The sequence below is a fragment of the Lampris incognitus genome, chromosome 20 (genome assembly GCF_029633865.1).
Source record: "Lampris incognitus isolate fLamInc1 chromosome 20, fLamInc1.hap2, whole genome shotgun sequence".
Taxonomy (NCBI): domain Eukaryota; kingdom Metazoa; phylum Chordata; class Actinopteri; order Lampriformes; family Lampridae; genus Lampris; species Lampris incognitus.
In genome coordinates this window covers 17,534,345-17,556,293 of record NC_079230.1, presented here as the reverse complement: position 1 = coordinate 17,556,293, position 21,949 = coordinate 17,534,345, and the positions used below count along the sequence as shown (strand labels likewise).

At 41.8% G+C, this 21,949-nt stretch overlaps 1 protein-coding gene across 1 annotated transcript in view; it reads left to right on the top strand.

The window, feature by feature from the left end:
* The first annotated feature begins 1,765 nt into the window (after positions 1–1,765).
* LOC130130427 (interferon-induced very large GTPase 1-like) overlaps positions 1,766–21,949 on the top strand; it is a 44,169-nt gene continuing 23,985 nt past the window's right edge. Inside the window, exons 1-4 of the mRNA XM_056300134.1 lie at positions 1,766–1,890; positions 4,659–4,919; positions 13,054–13,314; positions 17,555–17,815. Coding sequence (XP_056156109.1) covers positions 1,788–1,890; positions 4,659–4,919; positions 13,054–13,314; positions 17,555–17,815 — 886 coding nt within the window. The 5' untranslated portion in view covers positions 1,766–1,787. The remainder of the gene's footprint in view (positions 1,891–4,658; positions 4,920–13,053; positions 13,315–17,554; positions 17,816–21,949) is intronic.

The window sequence follows — 21,949 nt, the reverse complement described above, 5'->3', positions numbered from 1 at the left end:
GCCTTTCTTCCCCCTCTCCTGTTTACATTGCCGACGGGGGCAGCTTTTCCACAGCGAGACAAGTGAGCGGATAATGTCGATGGGCAAATTGTCCGTGTTGGTAGAGGGAAGTGAGTAACCCGTTCTGAGGTTTAAAAGTCCCTGAAGGCCGTAGAAGATCGCATAACCTACACTTGTAAATAAACTTAAAACTAACATATTGTAGCGAATTTGGGGGGCAGCCCGGGAACCGCCGCAGCCGTGACGCGAACCCGGCTCTCCCTCACAATGGGCGACAGCATCAATCAGTCGACTTATAGGTTGGACCCGTTAGCCAAGGGCTACAGAGCCTATTTATCCTTGATCGTTACTTTGCCCCCTTTCTTCGGGAAGGGCGTCCCCGGCCGGACCGTCACAGCCGGGGCGCGAACTCGTGTATTCCGCACCCCGGGCGACTACATTAACCAGTAGACTAAAAGGTCTGACCTGGTAGCCAAGGGCTAACGTGTCTACTTATTTGTGTACGTTACACTACCCCCCTCCTTCAGGATAGGGCGTCCCCGGCCGGACCGTCATAGCCAGGGATCCCACTTCTGACACCAGTGTAGCGAATTCGGGGGGCCACCCGGGAACCGCCGCAGCCGGGACGGGATGCAAACCCGTGTCTCCCGCACCACGGGCGACTACGTTAACCAGTCGACTAAAGGGTCCGACCCCTTAGCCAAGGGCTAGTGTGTCTGTTCTGAGGGCAAAGTAACGATCGCGGATGAATAGGCTTGGTAGCCCTTGGCTAACGGGCCGGACCCTTTAGTCGACTGGTTAACGTAGTCGCCCGGGGTGCGGGAGATCTGGGTTCGCGTCCCGGCTGCAGCGGTTCCGGGGCTGCCCCCTGAATTTGCTGCATTGGTGTCAGAAGTGGGATGGTGCGAAGCGGATATGCTGAAGTGCGGGGATGCGCTACCCGAAGGAGGGGGGTAGTGTAACTTACACTTAGCCCTTGGCTAAGGGGTCGGACCCTTTAGTCAACTGGTTAACGTTGTCGCCCGTGGTGCGGGAGAGTTGGGTTCGTGTCCAGGCTGCGGCGGTTCCCGGGCTGCCCCCCACCCTCCCGAATTCACTACAATATAAATAACAAAGAAAACAGCACTGAGCAGGGAGCCGCAGTAGCCGCTGCATCTAGCGTGCCGTCATAATATGCAGTTAGTTACCCCATTTGCTGTTATGACAGCCTCCACTCTTCTGGTAAGGCTTTTCTATTTTTGAACAGGCTCCCACCATCAAAATGGCATACATGTTACGGTTAATACTCATGCCTGTGCCCCTGATCAAGGCAATGGAAAGAGGAACTGGAGTTGGTCCCCGGGTGCTGCAGCTGCCCACTGCTCCTATACAATAGGATGAGTTAAATGCAGAGAACAAATTTGTTGTAAGAATACAATTCGTTGTAATAATACAATGACAAAATAGTGTCTTTCTTCTTCTTTCTTAAGTGTGAATGTAAAGCCTTCTGAGATGGCAACTGTGGTTTATGGCTATACAAATAAACTTGACATTACTTTATTTGGCTATTCTCAAATGCAGTTATGCTTACTTGACAGTGAATACGAATTTACCATTCGAAGTGAAAGCTTTTCATTTTATCGTTCACAGATCCCATCCCTCCAGAAAAGATACAAGTTTCTCAGGTCACTACTGACTCAGTATCTTTGAGTTGGAATACACCAGCTGGTGAAGTAGTGGGTTTCAGTGTGAGCTGTTCCTGTGATGGGAAGACTGTCCAAGAAATTACAACACACTCAAACAGCCATATGTTCTCCAGTCTAACTCCAGGAGTGGAGTATTGCTTCCATGTTTCCACACAGCTGAAGAATGGAACTCTAAGCAAGTCTGTCATGACCTCTGCACACACAAGTAAGTTAACTATACAAAATATTAATAACAATAATAATAATAACACTAAAGAAGAATTGGCCAGTGGTTCCTTTACGATGTCATTTAAATGATTACACTGAACTCCAAAGCTGAAGATCATCTCAGGATAAGTCATTAAAAGTTAATGTAAAAAAGTGTGCATCAGTACCTAAATAATAATTGTATGGGGTTTTACTTTAATACATAGTGCTGCGGATCAGTGGTTGGGCTTTGAGTATAATAATAGAAAATGGGTTGATTTTTGAACTGATTGTGGAATGATGATTTTTCAGCAGCATTATCTTCATAACTATAATAAACTCACATGCTGAGCATGCTGAAAGAGCTGGGTGCACAACAGCACTACAGAGAAGCTATCACTGAACAGTATACATTTATTTACTAATTTAGCAGAAGCTTTTATCCGAAGTGATTAACAAGAGTCAGGATTTTGCTGAAAACTTCGTGTTTTCAACAATCATCATATAGTGCTAGATGCTAATCCTATCATAGCCGAGAATGCACGTCTTGTCAAGTGCCTTTAGTGTAAGTGTGCCAGAGATGGAAAGACTACTGAAAATTCCTACTTCAGTAAAAGTCCATCTACGGGGGTGACAATTTACTCGAATATAAGTAAAACTTGTTTATGAAAATTAAGTAAGAGAAAATTAGTTTGAGTACTTAGTTTGAGTAATTACGTTGTGAATTACTTTTGTTCTTTTCTTGTCAACAAACAAACAGCGATATAGTTCTGAAAATGTCGAAATATTCTTCAGTTGACATTGTCTGTGTTATTGGAAACAACTTGGACAAACACACTTGATGAACAAATCTCCAAAAACACCTAGTATCAGTAACACTTAAGACTTACAACCCTGCTACACCAGTCATGGATGCGGTACAAGATGTCTGCTTGCAGTGGTTCCCAAACTTTTTCTGCAGGGCCCATGTTTTGTAGGTGAAAATATTCTCAACTCCCCATGCACCCACATAAACACACACTTCTTTTGTTGCAAACGCCTTTGGACTTTATTTGAAACATTGTCTGTAATTAATACAGAACTGTAATGGCAGTGTGTGACATCTTACTGAAAAAAAACTAAATAAGGGACAAGTCACTTTTAGAGTGGAAGCATTAAAAGTGATACTGCAGCATGAATGTTCTAAATTTCTACTGCGGAACAACATTCATTGCTTTCAACAGATTTCCTCAAAATTGCCTCTGCACAAAATAGCAAGTTTACCAACTCCCTGAGAATAAACAAAAAGTGTGATCCTTTTATCAAAAAATAGGCAGCATAAATTCTTTTATTACAGTCATTGTGATGCCGTCATTTACCCCGTGCTCCTATTGGTCTCTCACCAGGATGGTGTCGTAGCAGTAGTTTTTATCATTGTATCCCCTGCCACACTACTATGTCTGCTGAAACCTTCTGACACTGTTAGATTTTGGTTGGAGCTTACGACAGCACTCTGTCAGCTGTATTTAACCCTGTCACACTGAACAACCCAAGACAGCTGACCACCATTCACAATAAATGACTTTTCCATATAAAGGAAATTTTCTTCTGAATTGGCCTTAGGATGGCTGATATCACAGTTTGTGGGGGGCTTACACTGTAAATAAGAGACTGAAGCCTTCTCTATGGCGGTTTGATAGTATTGTATGGAATGATTTGAGTCAAAAAAAGTCTTGAGGGACCATCCGGGTAGTGTAGTGGTCTATTCCGTTGCCTACCAACATGGGGATCGCCCGTTTGAATCCCCATGTTACCTCTGGCTTGGTCGGGTGTCCCAACAGACACATTTGGCTGTGTCTGTGGGTGGGAAGCCGGATGTGGGTATGTGTTCTGGTTGCTGCACTAGCGCCTCCTCTGGTCAGTTGGGGTGCCTGTTCAGGGGGGAGGGGGAGCTGGGGGGAATGGTGTGATCCTCCCACGTGCTACGTCTCCCTGGCAAAACTACTCACTGTCAGGTGAAAAAAAGCGGCTGGCGATTCCACATGTATCGAAGGAGGCATATGGTAGTCTGCAGCCTTCCTCGGATCAGCAGAGGGGGTGGAGCAGCGACCGGGACAGCTCGGAAGAGTGGGGTAATTGGCTGGATACAATTGGGGAGAAAAGAGGGGGGGAGATCTAAAAAAAAAGGTCTTTGGTGAAGACCTCAAAATGAGCTCTTGGTTGCCCCATGTACAACTACAAAATTTCCTTAATACAAACCCCTGGACAAGGACGTTATAAATGAAAATTAGGTGAAGTTGTTAAGCTTCCTTGTGGGTGACTGAGGTATTGTAGAGGGGTAGGTCAAAGGAAGCAAAGGGGTGGAGAAACTCAGAGGCTCATGGGTTATCGAGGTGGATATTAAAAATCCCAGAGGATGAGTATTGGTGTACCATATTTAGGTTGTTCACGAAGCAACATATCAAACTTTTCCACAGAGGGGTTCTGTAGAGAACCAAGAGTAAGAAGATTGCTACTTGAGTAGAGACAGCATGATACTTTAAGATGGTTAGAGGGAGAGGTAAGGAAACTGGAATATAGTATTTCAAAGTGGGTATAGTGACTAAGCCAGCACCACCACCTTGTCCAGAAGTGTGAAGGGAGTTAATTCATTGTGAATGTAAAGCCCTCTGAGACTGCTACTGTGATTTAGGGCTAGGCAAAAAAAAAAAAAACTTGACTAGACTACTCTCGAATTCAGTTATGGGTATTTGGCAGTAATTTTAATTTGTCTTTTGGTTAGAACGCTTTTCATTTTATCATTCACAGAGCCCAACCCTCCAGAAAAGATGCACGTTTCTCAGGTCACTAATGACTCCCTCTCTTTGAGCTGGGACACACCAGCTGGTGAAGTGTGGGGTTATATCATAAGCTGTTCCTGTGATGGGAAGACTGCTCAAGAGCTGACAACACAGTCAAACAACTATACCCTCTCCGCCTTGACACCAGGAGTGGAGTATTGTTTCCATGTTTCCACACAGCTGAAGAACGGAATCCTGAGCAAGTCTGCCGTGACCTCTGCACACACAGGTAAGTTAATTACATATATAATGATAATAATAATGCTAACAAATGATAACCAAATGTAATAAAAATGATGATCTAGTAGTAAGTGAGAATGTAATTTCTGACTAACTCACAGATTTGGGAGGATTACCTTTAGTATGAGTGATTAAGGTAAAACTAAAACACCTCTATTCCCTGCATTTTTCACTTAACAGCAAAGTTTTGGGAGACTGTCATAATAACTGAAATACACTGGACAACATTTGAATTTAGAATGAAGTCAACAGAACCACTTTGGACATTGATAATCTATGAGAACCACTTTGGACATTAATAATCTATGACTGTTATGAATTGCATGAATCCCGCAAAACTTTGTTCACACTGCCCATGATTTTTTGTCCAGTTGAGCTGCTTTAAACTATAAAAAATATGCTTAGGTCCCCTGAACCTATGATATAGGTTTGATTTACCCTGTGCAGAAGCAAAAAATCCTTACGGAAAAAAATGTTCTTCAAACAAATAAAAAATGGTGGACAGTCAAATATGGCATTATTACATGTTGGGTTTCAGATGTGAATTTTTTCATCATGTATCATCTCTACTGGACACAATTCATGATCTACAGCTGTTTGAATTAGTGACATTCAGCGCTTATCATGTTTGATGCATTCGGTCAGCAATATCAGCCATTTACAAAGAATGTATATTGAAGGCATTGCATGAGGAAGTCAGGAGTGGCAGGGAGGTATGTAAGAGTGAGGCAGGATATGTATGAGGACAGTGTGACAGTAGTGAGGTGTGTGGTAGGAGTGACAGATGGATTCAAGGTGGAGGTGGGATTACATCAAGGATCAGTTCTGAGCCCATTATTGTTTGCAATGGTGATAAGTTGATGGATAAGATCAGGGAGGAGTCTCCGTAGACTACGATGTTTGCTGATGACATTGTCATCTGTAGTGAGAGTGTGGAGCAAGTTGAGGAGAGCCTGGAGAGGTGGAAGTATGCACTGGAAAGAAGAGAAATGAAAGTCAGTAGGAGCAAGACGGACTACATATGCATGAATGAGAGTGAGGAAAGTGGAATGGTGAGGATGCAAGGAGTAGAGGTGGTGAAGGTGGATGAGTTTAAATACTTGAGCTCAGCTGATCAATTTAATGGGGAATACGAAAGAGGTGAAGAAGAGTGCAGGTAGGGTGGTGTGGTTGGAGAAGAGTGTCAGGAGTGATTTGCAACAGAAGGTTTACCAGCAAGAGTTAAAGGGAAGGCTTACAAGATGGTAGTGAGACCACCTATGTTGTATGATTTGGAGATGGGGGCTCTGATGAAAAGACTGGAGGTGGAGCTGGAGGTGGCAGGGTTGAAGATGCTAAGATTTTTGTTGAAAGTGATGAAGATGGACAGGATAAGGAATGAGTATATTAGAGGGACAGTTCAGGTTGGATGGTTTGGAGACAAAGCAAGAGAGGCAAGATTGACATGGTTTGGACATTTGTGGAGGAGAGATGCTGGGTATATTGGGAGAAGGATGCTGAAGATGGAATTGCCCAGCAAGAGGAAAAGAGAAAGTCCAAAGAGGAGGTTTATGGATGTGGTGAGAGAAGACATGCAGGTGGCTGGCGTGACAGAGGAAGATGCAGAGGACAGGAAGAGATTGAAAACAGATGATCCACTGTGGCGACCCCTAACAGGAGCAGCCAAAAGAAGAACAAGAAGAGTATATTTTGCCAAAATAAGAATAGTTGTATCTAAAAAAAGAATATGTACTTATTAGCTACTACTACTATTTTCGGCTGCTCCCGTTAGGGGTCGCCACAGCAGATCATCCGTTTCGATTCCTGCCTGTCTTCTGCATCTTCCTCTGTCACACCAGCCACCTGCATGTCTTCCCTCACCACATCCATAAACCTCCTCTTTGGCCTTCCTCTTTTCCTCTTTCCTGGCAGCTCCATATTCAGTATCCTTCTCCCAATATACCCAGCATCTCTCCTTCACACATGTCCAAGCCATCTCAATCTTGCCTCTCTCGTTTTGAATATGTACTTATTAAATGTTTTTCAAATAATGTATACTCACTGTTGATCAAGACTGAAAATATTTTGTAGCTTATGAATAACATGGAATAAGACATTTTATTCAACATAACGCGGGTCCCCATCATGGAGGCTGCCATGTTTGCTGCAATGTTCAAACCATGTGGGTCTGAAAAACGGCTGAGCCTACTCACCATAGAAGAAAAAGACCTTTGCATTCATTAGCTGAAGCAGCTTTGGTTTACGGGAACCCCTTTTTCTGTTCAGTGAGCGGTTTGCGAGTAAAGCATGGAGGCCTGTTGATATACCTTACCAGCAGACACAATGGGGATGTCTGAACAAATTAGGCCTGAAAAGAGAAAATAAGTCAAAAGGAACTTTCAGACCAACAACAGCAGAAAATGAGGGTGAATATTCATGTGGCTTTCTCAAAATGGAAAGCTCTGAAAATGGACAACAAATTTCCAAGTGATGCTGGATTTGGCTGTACTCTGTTGGACAGGTTACTAACAGAAATAATAATTTTTGTTCTCGCCCGTGTCTTTACCATCTGTATTTTGTTGATGCTCAAATACTGTATGTGAGTGGAAGTCATAGTTTAGATTACATCTAGAAGAGAGATGCTCAGGTGTGTCTCCTGTGGTGTTCGAGTGAAAGGGATGCATGCACACCGCGTGACCAATGCGTGATCAGCGATCTAAGAAATCCCTTTGGGTAATACCTTTATTGTTTGAGACCTATAACTCGATAACACTAACATTTAAATGTCTCCACCATCTAGCACCACCCTTTTTCAACACTTTTATAACTAGACTTCACTATACTGCTACCAACAATTTAAAGCAGATTCAGGATTTTTAAGACTTTTTTGTGTGTTTTCATAGATCGTTGTTTTATTGCTATATGCACTGATTTTAAACTGTTACATGTTATTTTAATAATTGCTTGAACTATCAATGCCCATCAAGGGACGTGTTGGAAATTAGCTTCAGCTATATACACATGTACAGTACATTGGACACTGCTTCTGCAACTGTCAATGTTTACTTGTCCCTTACAAATAAACTAATAAAAATTAGGTAAATTGAAAAGACATGATTGGGAAAAGGAAGATTCCATTATTTGTAAAGGTAGTAGTTGGGGTTTGGCTCATTTCTGAGCTGTAACACATGATGGATAGACGTGAAATAAAAATGCTATTGGAATGTGGACCTCTACTTCAAAATAGTTTTTGTCATGTTCTCACTTCTGCAACTGCTGTTATTTCTGTAGAGACATCCGTAGAGAAACTGGAGGGAAATCACTTTGTGGGTCTTGAAAATATTTGACAGATGTGTGTCTTTACCATGTCAGATGCTTGTGATGCATGACGAATGAGACATTTCGACAATTCCTCTCTGTCCCTCTATTTAACATTACTATCTTGCCCCTCTCCTGAGGCTTGCTGCTTAATGTCACACACCACTCCATGGACAAAGGAAAATGCTCTATGGCACACTACAATGGGCCTTGAAAGCATCCCCTTAAGCCAGAGGTGCCCACTACATCGATCGCGATCAACCAGTAGATCGCGAAGGCAGTGCTGGTAGATCTCCATGACATTCCAAAAAAAACATACTTTTTTTTTTCAAGACATTAGCCTATCATCTGTCCTCCATTTGGCATTTGCCTTTTGATTGACGTAAAGGACGGCCAGTCTGCTGTTGCCTAAAACCAAAGATTCTAGAGCGGAACCTAAAACTTTTTTACATTAGGTTACCATAACAACCAGAGCCCTTCTCTAATGTACCTTGAAGTTCACATGCCCACAACGTGAGCTAATGCAGAACTGCATCGAGCTAGCTAGTTCAACTCTCTAAAAAAAACTCTACTAAAAAGTGAAACGAAACAAAAATGAGTGGGGGAGCCGGACCTAGCAAGAAACAAAAAACGTACCATTTCCATGTGGAATGGGAGGAGGACTTTTTTTTCACCATGTCTTATTCCAAATGCGTTTGTCTCATCTGTCAGTCTAGCATTGCTATCCCAAAAAAAGGAAATGTGGAGAGGCACTTTCGAACTGTTCATAAAAACTATGACAATGACTTCCCTCCGAAAAGTGAGCTGAGAAAGAGAAAGGTGGGGGAACTAAAATCGCAGTTAATCGTGCAGCAGTCACTTTTCACGCAGCCGAATTCAAAGGCAAAGGCATGAAGCATCTTTACGGGTGAGTCACTCCATCATTAAGCATAAGAAAGCCTTCCAAGATGGAGAGATGATGAAAGAGGCCTTCCTTGAGGCAGCAGATTCGTTGTTTCGGGACTTTAAAAACACATCAGAAATAATATCTTCAATCAAAGCTCTCCAGTCATCAAGGAAATTCCGTCACAAGTCGCTGTGAAGTGATTGGTGATGATTTGACACAGCAGCTTTGGAGGGACATCGTGGACTGCGAGTGTTTCTCACTACAATTGGACGAGTCTACGGACATAAGTGATACGGCCCAATTGTGCATTTTCATTCGGATGGTGTTTCAAGATATGACCGCAAAAGAGGAGCTGTTAACAATACTACCCATGAAGGAACACATGCAGGGAGAGGACATTTTTCAGATCTTCAAAAACTTTGTGGATAAAATCCAGCTTCCAGTGTGTAAACTGGTGTCAATCACCACGGACGGTGCGCCTGCTATGGTGGGCCGCTCGAATGGATTTCATGTTTAGCGCAAAAATGCTAAACATGAAAGAGATCATGGATGTGGCAACCAAAATCGCCTGTTCTATTCGAGAGAGGTCTCTTCAAAGACGGTTGTTTGGTACACATTTGGAAGAGGCCGACTGTAACTACTCCGACCTCTTGCTACACACTGACGTGAGATGGCTTAGTAGAGGGAGATTCTTGCTGAGATTTCGAGAGCTCTGTCCGGAGATTAAGGAGTTTCTCCTTATCACTAAACATGCGGAACACAAGCAACTTAATGACAATCAGTGGCTGCTAGACTTGGCGTTTTTAACTGATTTAACCAACATGTTGAATGAGCTTAATTTAGAGCTGCAAGGAAAAGACAAAAGCGTGGTAAACATGATCAGCTCAGTTAATGCTTTCAAACGGAAAATGCAACTTCTGTCCTCAAAGTTGCAGCGCCGTGATTTGGGAAACTTCCGAAAAACTCGCAGCAGAGCTGGAGAAGCAAGAGAGGGCGTGTGCGCAACTTGACAGTGCACGCTACACAGAGCAGATTGAAAATGTCCGGTCAGACTTTGACAAACGGTTTCAAGACTTTGCTTTGCTTGAGCCAATCGCTACATTTATGTGCTACCCATTTGGGGAAGATACAGAGGTGGATTCCCTCGCCTCAAAAATGGCAACACTGTTTCACCTGAACTCGTCTGCAGTGGAGGATGAGATGCTGACAGTACAGGCTGACATTCAGCTTAAGTCCAGGGCACATGGAGAGTTTTGGAACTTACTTACAGAGGACAAGTACCCAAACATGAGGAAATGTGCAACCTCCTTGACGGCATTATTCGGCTCTACTTATTTGTGTGTCAGCCTTTTCTCACATGAAGATTATTAAGTCCAAATACCGTTCCACCATGACAGATGATCATTTGGAGGCCTGCTTGAGGCTGGCTACCAGCAGCTACTGTCCGAACTATGCAACCCTGTCTGACTCCCTCCAGTGCAGGTCATCATCAGAGTAGAGAGGTAGAGATCACAAATCTATTTAACACAGCTGTAAAGGTTCATGCAGTGATGCAATTTCAACATAGTGTAGTAGCAAATGCTTGGTATGATTATTGCCTGTGTAAGGTTCAATATAAATGCAAATCCATTGCAATACTGTATATGTAACACAACATGTATATGAATACACACACTGCATATAAATGTTCATATATATGTAAAACATGTATTAAGTATTTTTATTATTATTATTATTATTTTTTTTTTTTTAATATGAGTAGATCATTTTGACCTGGTCATTTTAAAAGTAGCTCACGAGTCAAAAAATTGTGGGCACCCCTGCCTTAAGCTATTATATTCCTCCCATTCAACTCAATATTTTTGGAAATGTCTTTGTTTCGAAGGAGGACTTGAGATAGGAAGAGGAAATTACTGTCTGTAGTGAGCAGGGAAGCTAAACACAGCTTAGCTTATGCTAGCACCAAGATTGATGACTTCTTAATAAACAACAAGCACAAGACAGACAGAAACACACACACACACACACACACACACACACACACACAGAGTACACAGAGTACACAAAGTACACAAGTGGAGAATCTCAGTGTTGCCCATTCACGGTTTAATTTGTTTAAAACAACAACAAAAAAAGATTAGTAATAGTTTATGAATAATAGTAATGGTTTCATTATGATTCCTAATTGTGGTGTTCTTACTTTTGTTACTCAGGTACGGATATACAGAACAAATAGACCTAAGTGTGGATAGACATCCGAAGATACTCGACCTGATGATGATGATGATGATGTGGATAGACATAATAATGAATATACACAACATTCTACTATTCATCAAGGAATAATTCCATGAAATACTGGTGGCAACCCAATAACTTTAGGGAGTGTTTAAATCCAAATCCAATGAGCTAGGTCTTCAATACACAAGGGGTGGTGTTGTTGATCCCCCCACCTCCATTCCAACCTCTTTTTTTTTCAGATTTGCAGGAACCACATAGGTTTCAATTTTAGGTCTAATAATCGGAAATCTGGCATTTGCTGGGGGGAAAAATCATGTCCGTGAGATTGTACATTAATCAAGATTTAACATTACTTGTTCGTAATGATACCCATGTCTTGAAGGGCCAATAGCCAGCATCTCAGTTTTTCCGAAGTTAATAAGTAAGAAGTTTGATGACATCCAATTTATGACTGCAGCCAAGCATGCCCCTAAGTTTTTAAAGTTGGAAGTAATTGCCCAGCTTGACAGGTTCATGCAATTTGACTGTTTTTTTCTGTAGCAGTAGAAATTGATTCCAAAGCTTCAGATATTCTAGTCAATGGATAAGATATGTAAAGAAAAGAGTAAAAGGCCAAGAACGGAGCCCTGCGGCGTACCAAAGTTCACTGCAGAGTATTTAGAACAGTAGGCCAGTATCAAAAGCAGCACATGCTTTTTTCCATTAAAGGTGTATACTTTTTTTTTGTTGGTATTTTATACTTTATTAGACAGTTGCAGCGAAGAGGCAGAGAGAGAGGGGTATGACATGCAACAAAGTTCACTGGCTGGATTTGAACCAGCAACCTTGTGGTTGTATGGCCATATGGTATGCACTGTAACCATTCGACTACAGAGTCAGCCCAAGCAACACATGCTTGACAGAAGCATGGTTGGAGGCCAAGAAGCTAATAGACTGGTTAGAGACAGGGAGTGGAGATTACCATGGAAGGTGATAAGAGTAAGAGACATAGTAGTAGCAGGTGGAAGTGACCTAGATAGTTGGAGAAAGTAATGGTAGGATGTGTAAATGGGCATAACTGTGAGATGTGAGGAAACACAGTTACCAGTTAAGACTAGGTCAAGTTGTTAACATGCCTTGTAGGAGGCTGAGGTACTAAGGAGGGATATGTCAAACAAAGAAAGGAGGTGGGGGGAACCAAGAGGCTTGTGGGTTATCAAGGTGGATGCTTAAATCACAGAGGATGAGTAATGGTGTATGAGGTTCAGAATGTTGATGAAGCAACATGTCAATTTCGTTGACAAAGGGGGTCAATGGCAAAACATGATCAAGAGCTTCACTTGTTGAGAAATGGAGACAGCATGATTATTGAGGATGGTTAGGAAACTGGAGCATATTTCCTGGTGGGTGTATCTTGTTAGTTTTTAGTTATTGGACCGTGAGTGTCTAATAGAACCCAATTTCCCCTCAGGGATGAATAAAGTATTCTGATTGATTGATTGATTGATTGATTAAGCCAGTGCAACTAACTTATCTCTTAGTGATAGTGGTGAATAATTTTGTGAATGTAGATAGTCCTATGATACAGCAATTATGATTTATGGCTATACAAATATACAACATGAATTTACTTGACTATCCTCAAATGTTGATTTGTGTATTGGGCAGTGATTTTGAGTTTCCGGTTTGAGCTGAAAGCTTTGCATTTTATCATTCTCAGAGCTCAGCCCTCCAGAAAAGATACAAGTTTCTCAGGTCACTAGTGATGCAGTCACTTTGAACTGGGACACACCAGCTGGTGAAGTGGGGCAATACATCCTGAGCTGTTCTTGTGATGGGAAGACTGTCCAAGAGATGACAACACATTCAAACAGCCATACGTTCTTCGGCCTGACACCAGGAGTGGAATATTGTTTCCATGTTTTCACACAGCTGAAGAACGGAATCCAAAGCAAGTCTGTCGTGACCTCTGCACACACAAGTAAGTTAATAATAATAATAATAATGATAATAAAATGATGGTGCTAAAAATTATATAGTATTAAGCAGGAATATAACTAACATACAGGGTTAAGAGTTTTACTCTTGTATGTTTTCTGGTACAGATTACTGATGAGTGATTCAGGTGAAACTGAAATGCTTATATTGTTCATAGAGCCCATGTTTTTTTTTGTCAGTTGGAGCTAATTTCTACAACAACAAAAAGTAAGTAGGTCTCCTGAAGCTACGATGAAAGTATGATTTTGCCTCATGCAAACCTTGAAACCTAGGAACAGAAAATCTTTAATGAAAAATCTTCTCTCTGTGGTGACCTCTGCACACAAAAGTTAATAATTTAATAATGATAATAATAAACGTTTCTGCAGTGCACCGTTATACATAAAGTATAGCTCCAATATGTTGTCATTAAAACAGATTTAAAAAGAAGAAAAAGTGGGAGGAAAAAAACCATTAAATGAACAGGGACAAAAGTATAAAAGCAGGAGGAAAAATTGAAATAAAATGGTTGAAAAATGACAAGTGATGCTGAATGATTGAATAAAATTAGGTTAAATAAATGTATTAAGTTGCCTCTGAAAAATATTTTAGAAACATCTCTAATATCTTTAGGTAGTCTTCCACAATTTTGGTGCACAGTTGACAAAGCCTGAGCTGCCAATTTTGTTCCTGGTGGGGCAGTGAGAGTGTGTAAGAAACCAGCAGCAGAGAACCTGAGGGCTCATGAAGGAGTATAAAATGACAGCGTGTTCACAATATTGGCTGGTCCTAAACCGTTAAGAACTATATGAGTAATAGAACTTTAAATTCAGTTCTAAAAGACACGGAGCCAATGCAATGGAGCTACACAGGAGTTTTATGTTCTGTCGTCCTTGTTCTAGCTAAGAGTCTGGTAGCAGTACGTTGAATAAGTTGTAGTTTCACAAATGGCTGTTTTAGAGGAACAATAAAGAGAGTACTACAGTAGTACCTTCTACTTGGAAAAAAGGCATTAATTTTTCACCATCTTGTTAGCTTAGGTACAGCAGTACTTTGGCAATATTTCTTAAGTGGAAGAATGCTATCTTCTTCCAATTTTTGAAAATATTTAAGTGGAAGAATGCTATCTTCTTCCGCTTCTTGATATGTGATTTACAGCTGATTTAAAACTTAATTCAGAATCTGACTACACCTAAACTTGAAACGTCTGATTTAACCTGTGGAACTTCATTCCCAAGTATTTTGAAAACTGCAGCTCTTTTCACTGGGCCCAACTAGAAGTATTTCAGTCATATCCTTGTTTAACTTCAGAAACCCAGTACTCATTTATTAATTGATTGAAGATACTCAAGTAGTCAGAATTTAGGGCATTGGCATCATTTGGCTCAACTGGGATATACAGTTTTGAGTTATCTGCAAAGCTACAGATTCTACCCTTTTGTTTTCTGATATGTAATATTATATCAGATAAATCAACCAAAATCCATTCAATCCTCTGAGTTCCTATCCGTCTTTTAGAAGAAGCTAAAGACCCAGCTCTTTCTTGAAAACCTCCACACCTGATGGTATTAATGTAATAATAATAATAAAAAAAGTGTCTATGTACCCTATGCATTGCTTTCTGCATTGCCTGTTGGCACCTAGTATGTCCTTTTGGACTTGAATCTAGTTTTTTTATGCTTACGTTGTCGCTTCCTGACTAGATCTTTGCTTGTGTTGTATTAACTCTCAGATGTACATCGCTTTTGATAAAAGCATCTGCTAAATGAAATTGTAACATTGTAATATATTATATATGTAATTATGTTCGATGGCCTCCTAAGAACATTTCCAGAGAGACCAACCTGTTTTCAAGGTGATCGATGAGAATATAATGGCCAATTGCATTATCCATGGTGCTTAAATCTAACATAATAAGAACTAAAACCATATTGGCATCAGCACTAGGTTTTAGATCACGGGCCACTTTGGTAAGAGAAGTCTCTGTATTGTGATTAGCTTTAAAACCTGACTGAAACACCATCCATCAATTTTCTGCAGCTTGTCCGGGTCTAGGTGACAGTGGTAGCAAGCTAAGGAGGGTTTACCTTAGGGTCTCTTCCCAGTTGGATGTGTCAGGAACCTGACGAAAGGAGGCACCCTCGAGTTATCCTAATCTGATGCCAGAACCAACTCAACTGGCTCCTTTCAATGTGGAGGAGCAATAGCTCTACTCCAAACTCCTCCCAAATGTCTGAGCTCTCCTCCTATTCCAAAGGCTGAGTTCAGACACCCTGTGAAGAAAGCAAATTTCTGATGCTTGCATCGATAATATCATTCTTTCACTACCCAAAGCTTGTAACCATAGGTGAAGGTTGACTCATGTCAACCAGTAAATCGAGAGCTTCACCTTTAGTATAAATATAAGCTTCTTCTTAACCATGACGGGCCTATACAATAACCAGATGACTGCAGCTGCTGCACCAATCTGCTGTCAAACTCACACCTATTTTACTCTCACTTGAGAACAAGACCCTGAGATACTTGGAACTCCTTTATTTGGGGCAGCAACTCACTCCCAACTTGGAGAGGGCTATCCAATTGGCTGCAAAACTTCCCAATGCATGCAGGAGGTCACCACTTGACAAAACCAAGAGAAGTATATCATTCTCATACAGCAGAGATGCAGTCCTGAGGTCACCATACTAGACACTGTTGTAGCGAACCCAGGCATACACATTTGGATTCTTCCAGAAACATTATGTGGTTTAATCTGACATTCTGTCTCGATGTCCACAAATGTAAACAAATGTAACAATTTTTTTTCAAACTTTTTGCTTCCTGAAAAAAAATAGAGTTTATGATAGACAATGTCAAGCTGAACACAGAAATAATTTCAGATTTGCTGTATCATAGGAATTTGGAGAAACATTAAAATAACTTTTATGGAATTTAACATGTTTAATTGCATAATGATACTGACACATTGTGTTAGTTCAACTGAGCTTAAAATGTTTTGCAGTTGATTTTCATTTGTACTCAGCATCTGGTGCCTCTCGTGTCAGTGTTCAACAATAGTTGGCCAGCATTGATGGATTCCAGTTGCCCTAATACCTCTTTTCCATGGTCGCAATGTCCTGGTGAAACCTTTCACTATGTTCGTCACTGATTGCACTAAGATCAGCAGGGAAGAAGCCCGAGTGTGAATGCAGAAAATTAATTTTCAATGACATGTTTGCACTTCATGGTTTTGCGCATGTGGGACAGGTTAGGTACAGAACCAGTTTCAACTAAAATCACAGAGTGGTAGTGGGTTGTGGACCAGCTATGCTGAGTTAGTCTGATTAACTCAGGACAGGTAAATTTGTTGTATGCCACAAACGAAGACACACCAGAGCAAGGGAGTGAACCGAAGGCTGTGGGAAAGGAATATGGGCTCTCTCCCCACTGAAAACGTTACCAAGACTGGCGCAGATTAGCCTGTGGCACGGGAAAGAGACATGGACCTGTCAATTCGAAGGTGCCTTGAGAGAGAGATGGTCAGCTCTGATCAGTGTGAAGATATTGCTCTGCCATGGTCCGGCAGTCTATGAGGAAGGTGCCAACCAGCCGACGAGGGACAACAGCTTGTGCCCAACCCAGCCCCAGCCGGCCAGCCCTCTCCATCCTCACCAGGAGTGTTAGTGTGTTGCCCAGCAGCAAACCCTGTGGTGCGTTGTCCAGCTGCCCTTCGACATAGGATGCGACCACCTCTCCTGGTCCGCGGGGAATAAAGGCAAAGAGTTGCTTTGTGGAAGGGACTAGGGGAGGGGGTATGATCCAGGGAGCTATCAAGGTGCATGTTGACATCATAGATGAAGAAGAATTGTATATTATATTCAGGCTATTGATGAAGCAACTTGTCAAACCCCTCAACAAAGAGGGTCTATAGAAAACGAAGTAAGAGCTTCACTAGTTGAGTAATGGAAACAGTGTAATATTCGATGGTTTTATAGTGAGAGTTAAGGAAATTTGAGCATATTCCAGGTGGATGTAGTGACGAAGCATTTCCCACCTCCATATCATTATTGAAGCATGAAGGTGTGAATGCATTGTTCATTAATTCTTTTAACGTAAAGCCGTCTGAAACTGCAACTGTAATTTACAGCAATACAAATCAACTTGACCTGACTTGATTTGATTACTCTCAAATGTAGTTATGCCTATTGGGCATTAAATCTGAATTTCCAGTCTGGACTAAAAGCTTTGAATTTTATCGTTCACAGACCCTAACCCTCCAGAAAAGATAAAAGTTTCCTTGGTCACCAGTGACTCAGTCTGTTTGAGCTGGGACACACCAGCTGGTGAAGTGTGGGGTTACAGCGTGAGCTGTTCCTGTGATGGCAAGACTGTCGAAGAGATAACAACACACTCAAACAGCCACACGTTCTTGAGCCTGACACCAGGAGTGGAGTATTTCTTCCATATTTCTGCAGAACTGAAGAACGGCATCCTAAGCAAGTCTGTTGTGACCTCTGCACACACAAGTAAGTTAATTTTCTATAATAATAATAATTATGTAAATAAAATTGTGCCCTTTGGTCACATGTTGTGGCCTTGAAATAATTTTGAAGCCATAAAATGTCTACGTGCAACTATAGCACAACCTAGACTGGCACTGACCCAAGCCTTGGTCTGTTTTTAAGTACCCACCAACCTGACTAGGGTGCCAAATTTCATGATATTTTGTGGATGGGAACCTGGCGAAAATTGAGCTAGAAGAAGAAGAAGAAGAGACGCAGCAGTATTATTGAGCTTTGTGTTTGGGCTCATTTTGATCAGGACCATTGTAGCTTTCACACAACATATAGATTACATTGCTGTGTCCAGAACTGCTTTGAAAGGGGCATATAAAGTGTCTGAATGGGTTTGGGCCTGTAATCAGGATGATGTACATTAAGGAGTTAATAATCTCCCCCAAATTTTCAAATTCCCTGCACTATTGTGTTTAAATCTGAAATCCATTTTCATGCTTCGACTTCATGATTCTATCCATGTTTTCCATATCATAGGGCCCTGGAATTGGTAGGGATAACCAGTACCTTTTTTTTTTTGGACAAATTGAGCTAGAGGTGCCATTCTCTTATCTAAAGCGCCATTGTAAGTAAATCAAGCAAAGACCCTTGTCGACAAGTTCTGGTGGAAAAGAAAGGTAGAGTTAGTGTCATCAGCATGAACATGGGTAAAAAAATCCATGTACAGAGATTATGAACCAAGAGTTATAGTTTAGACTAAAAATTAGTGGGCCAAGCATTGAACCTTGAGGCCGCTTCTTGTAATTTGTCAGGGGCAGACTTGAGACCCCTCCATGTAACAGATTATACCTCCCAATAACATAAATTATAGTTGATTTGCATAGCCCAATAACATATAACATAAATTGTACCGCCCAATCATGTATAATTTATACCAAATTAGTGCAGTGCCAACAATAACAAAAGTCTGACAATGTCAGCAATAGGGCTGTTGGAACGAATTTCTATATTCGAATATATTTTGAATGTTAAAAATATTAATACTATTCGAATGCTAGAATTGCCATTCAAATGTGTAAAAAAAAAATTTTTTTTATATATATACACTCACTGGCCACTTTATTAGGTACACCTTGCTAGTACCGGGTTGGACCCCCTTTTGCCTTCAGAACTGCCTTAATCCTTCGTGGCATAGATTCAACAAGGTACTGGAAACATTCCTCAGAGAGTTTGGTCCATATTGACATGATAGCATCACGCAGTTGCTGCAGATTTGTCGGCTGCACATCCATGATGCGAATCTCCCGGTCCACCACATCCCAAAGGTGCTCTATTGGATTGAGATCTGGTGACTGTGGAGGCCATTTGAGTACAGTGAACTCATTGTCATGTTCAAGAAACCAGTCTTAGATGATTCGAGCTTTATGACATGGCGCTTTATCCTGCTGGAAGTAGCCATCAGAAGATGGGAACACTGTGGTCATAAAGGGATGGACATGGTCAGCAACAATACTCAGGTAGGCTGTGGCGTTGATACGATGCTCAATCGGTACTAAGGGGCCCAAAGTGTGCCAAGAAAATATCCCCCACACCATTACACCACCACCACCAGCCTGAACCGTTGATACAAGGCAGGATGGATCCATGCTTTCATGTTGTCGACGCCAAATTCTGACCCTACCATCCGAATGTCGCAGCAGAAATCGAGACTCATCAGACCAGGCGACATTTTTCCAATCTTCTGTTGTCCAATTTTGGTGAGCCTGTGCGAATAGTAGCCTCAGTTTCCTGTTCTTAGCTGACAGGAGTGGCACCCGGTATGGTCTTCTGCTGCTGTAGCCCATCTGCCTCAAGGTTCGACGTGTTGTGCGTTCAGAGATGTTCTTCTGCATACCTCGGATGTAATGAGTGGTTATTTGAGTTACTGTTGCCTTTCTATCAGCTCGAACCAGTCTGGCCATTCTCCTCTGACCTCTGGCATCAACAAGGCATTTTCGCCCACAGAACTGCCGCTCATTGGATATTTTCTCTTTTTCGGACCATTCTCTGTAAACCCTAGAGATGGTTGTGCGTGAAAATCCCAGTAGATCAGCAGTTTCTGAAATACTCAGACCAGCCCGTCTGGCACCAATAACCATGTCACGTTCAAAGTCACTTAAATCACCTTTCTTCCCCATTCTGATGCTCGGTTTGAACTGCAGCAGATCGCCTTGACCATGTCTACATGCCTAAATGCATTGAGTTGCTGCCATGTGATTGGCTGAATAGAAATTTGCGTTCACGAGCAGTTGGACAGGTGTGCCTAATAAAGTGGCCGGTGAGTGTATATATAAATGTGTTGGCTAACGTTAGCAAATCTCGCTTGTCTCACCTGCCTACCCATGTGAAATGCTTTTGATGTGTCATGAATAATAAAGTTTGAGTCTTAATCACAATATCATTGAACGCGCGCAATACCATTAACGTCACCATCACAGAAATGGCGGAAAGAAAGGACACAACGGAGATCACCACTCCTGACCATTTGACATCACGGTACATTCTTTCAAATCACAGGCCTAATCACAAGACTTGTTTTGTGCACCCACACGCAGATGCATTGAGCTAAGCACCAACTGTACACTGACAATTAAGGAGAAACTAACATTAACCTTAACTTGGCATCATTTTCGACATTATCATAAAACCTACGTTGAACGCATAGGTTGTCTATCAACACGCAACTACGGTAGGTTGTCTTCATTCAAGTAGCCTATACCCACTGGTGCGTAAAGACGCACACAACTCATTCAACAACACCGTAGCTATCTTCCTAAATAGGAATTGTATGTCGTGTGCACAAACTAACCAAGACGTGGGAACGAATTGTATTGTGCACAAATTAACCAAAACATAAGGTATTTTAATAGGCGATGGAAAATTTGTCTCCTCATTCTCCTACTGGCAACTCCTAACCACTTAGGACACCTCTCGAGGTCTCTTAAATATCCGGGGGAGTAGGAGTGTTTCTTAGCCTTGAGAAAGTTGATACATAGCTTTTATTCAAACCTGGACTTGACCTGGACTTTCTGAGAGTTCATCTGTCTTTCTAGAAATTTTGAGAGGTTGGAATGCCCTCTAGTGGGCAGAATGTACTTAATAACCACATTCTGATACTGTAGACATTGACATAAGCCTGTAATAGGCTAAATGAGAGCTTTAAAAAAATCGAATATATTCAATTATTAAAAATAATAATGCATAGAAATTCGAATATGATTATATAGGAAGATTGACAGCCCTAGTCAACAATAGCATCTAGTGATTAACTGCATCATTGGGGCAAATAGTGGCAACTATTGATGATTTGCTAGCAGTTACGATTCTGAGGAATATGTTTGATGGAGAAGGATAGAGAAGGTAAGAAGGAGTTACATTGTGTCTTTGTGAATTTAAAGAAAGCATACGACAAGGTGCAGAGAGAGGAGGTGTGGTATTGTATGAGCAAGTCGGGAGTGGCAGAGGAGTATGTAAGAGTGGTTCAGGATATATACGAGGGCAGTATGACAGTGGTGGGGTGTGTGGTAGAAATGATGGATGGGTTCAGGGTGGAGGTGGGATTACATCAAGGATCGGCTCTGAGCCCTTTCTTGTTTGCAATGGTGATGGACAGGTTGACAGACAAGATCAGGCAGGAGTCTCCATGGACGATGATGTTCGCAGATGACATTGTGATTTGTAGTGAGGGTAGGGAGCAGGTTGATGAGAGCCTGGAGAGTTGGAGGTATGCACTGGAGAGAAGAGGAATGAAAGTTAGTAGGAGCAAGATGGAATACATATGCACAAATGAGAGGGAGGACAGCAGAATGGTGAGGATGCAAGGAGTAGAGGTGATGAAGGTGGATGAGTTTAAATACTTGGGGTCAAATTTTCAAAAATGGTGAGTGCAGAAGAGAAGCGACGAAGAGAGTGCAGGCAGGGTGGAGTGGGTGGAGAAGAGTGTCGGGAGTGATTTACGACAGAAGGGTACCAGCAAGAGTGAAAGGGAAGGCTTAAGATGTTAGTGAAACCAGCTGTGTTATATGGTTTGGCGATGGTGGCACTGATGAAAAGACAGGAGGTGGAGCTGGAGGTGGCAGAGTTGAAGATGCTAAGATTTTCGCTGGG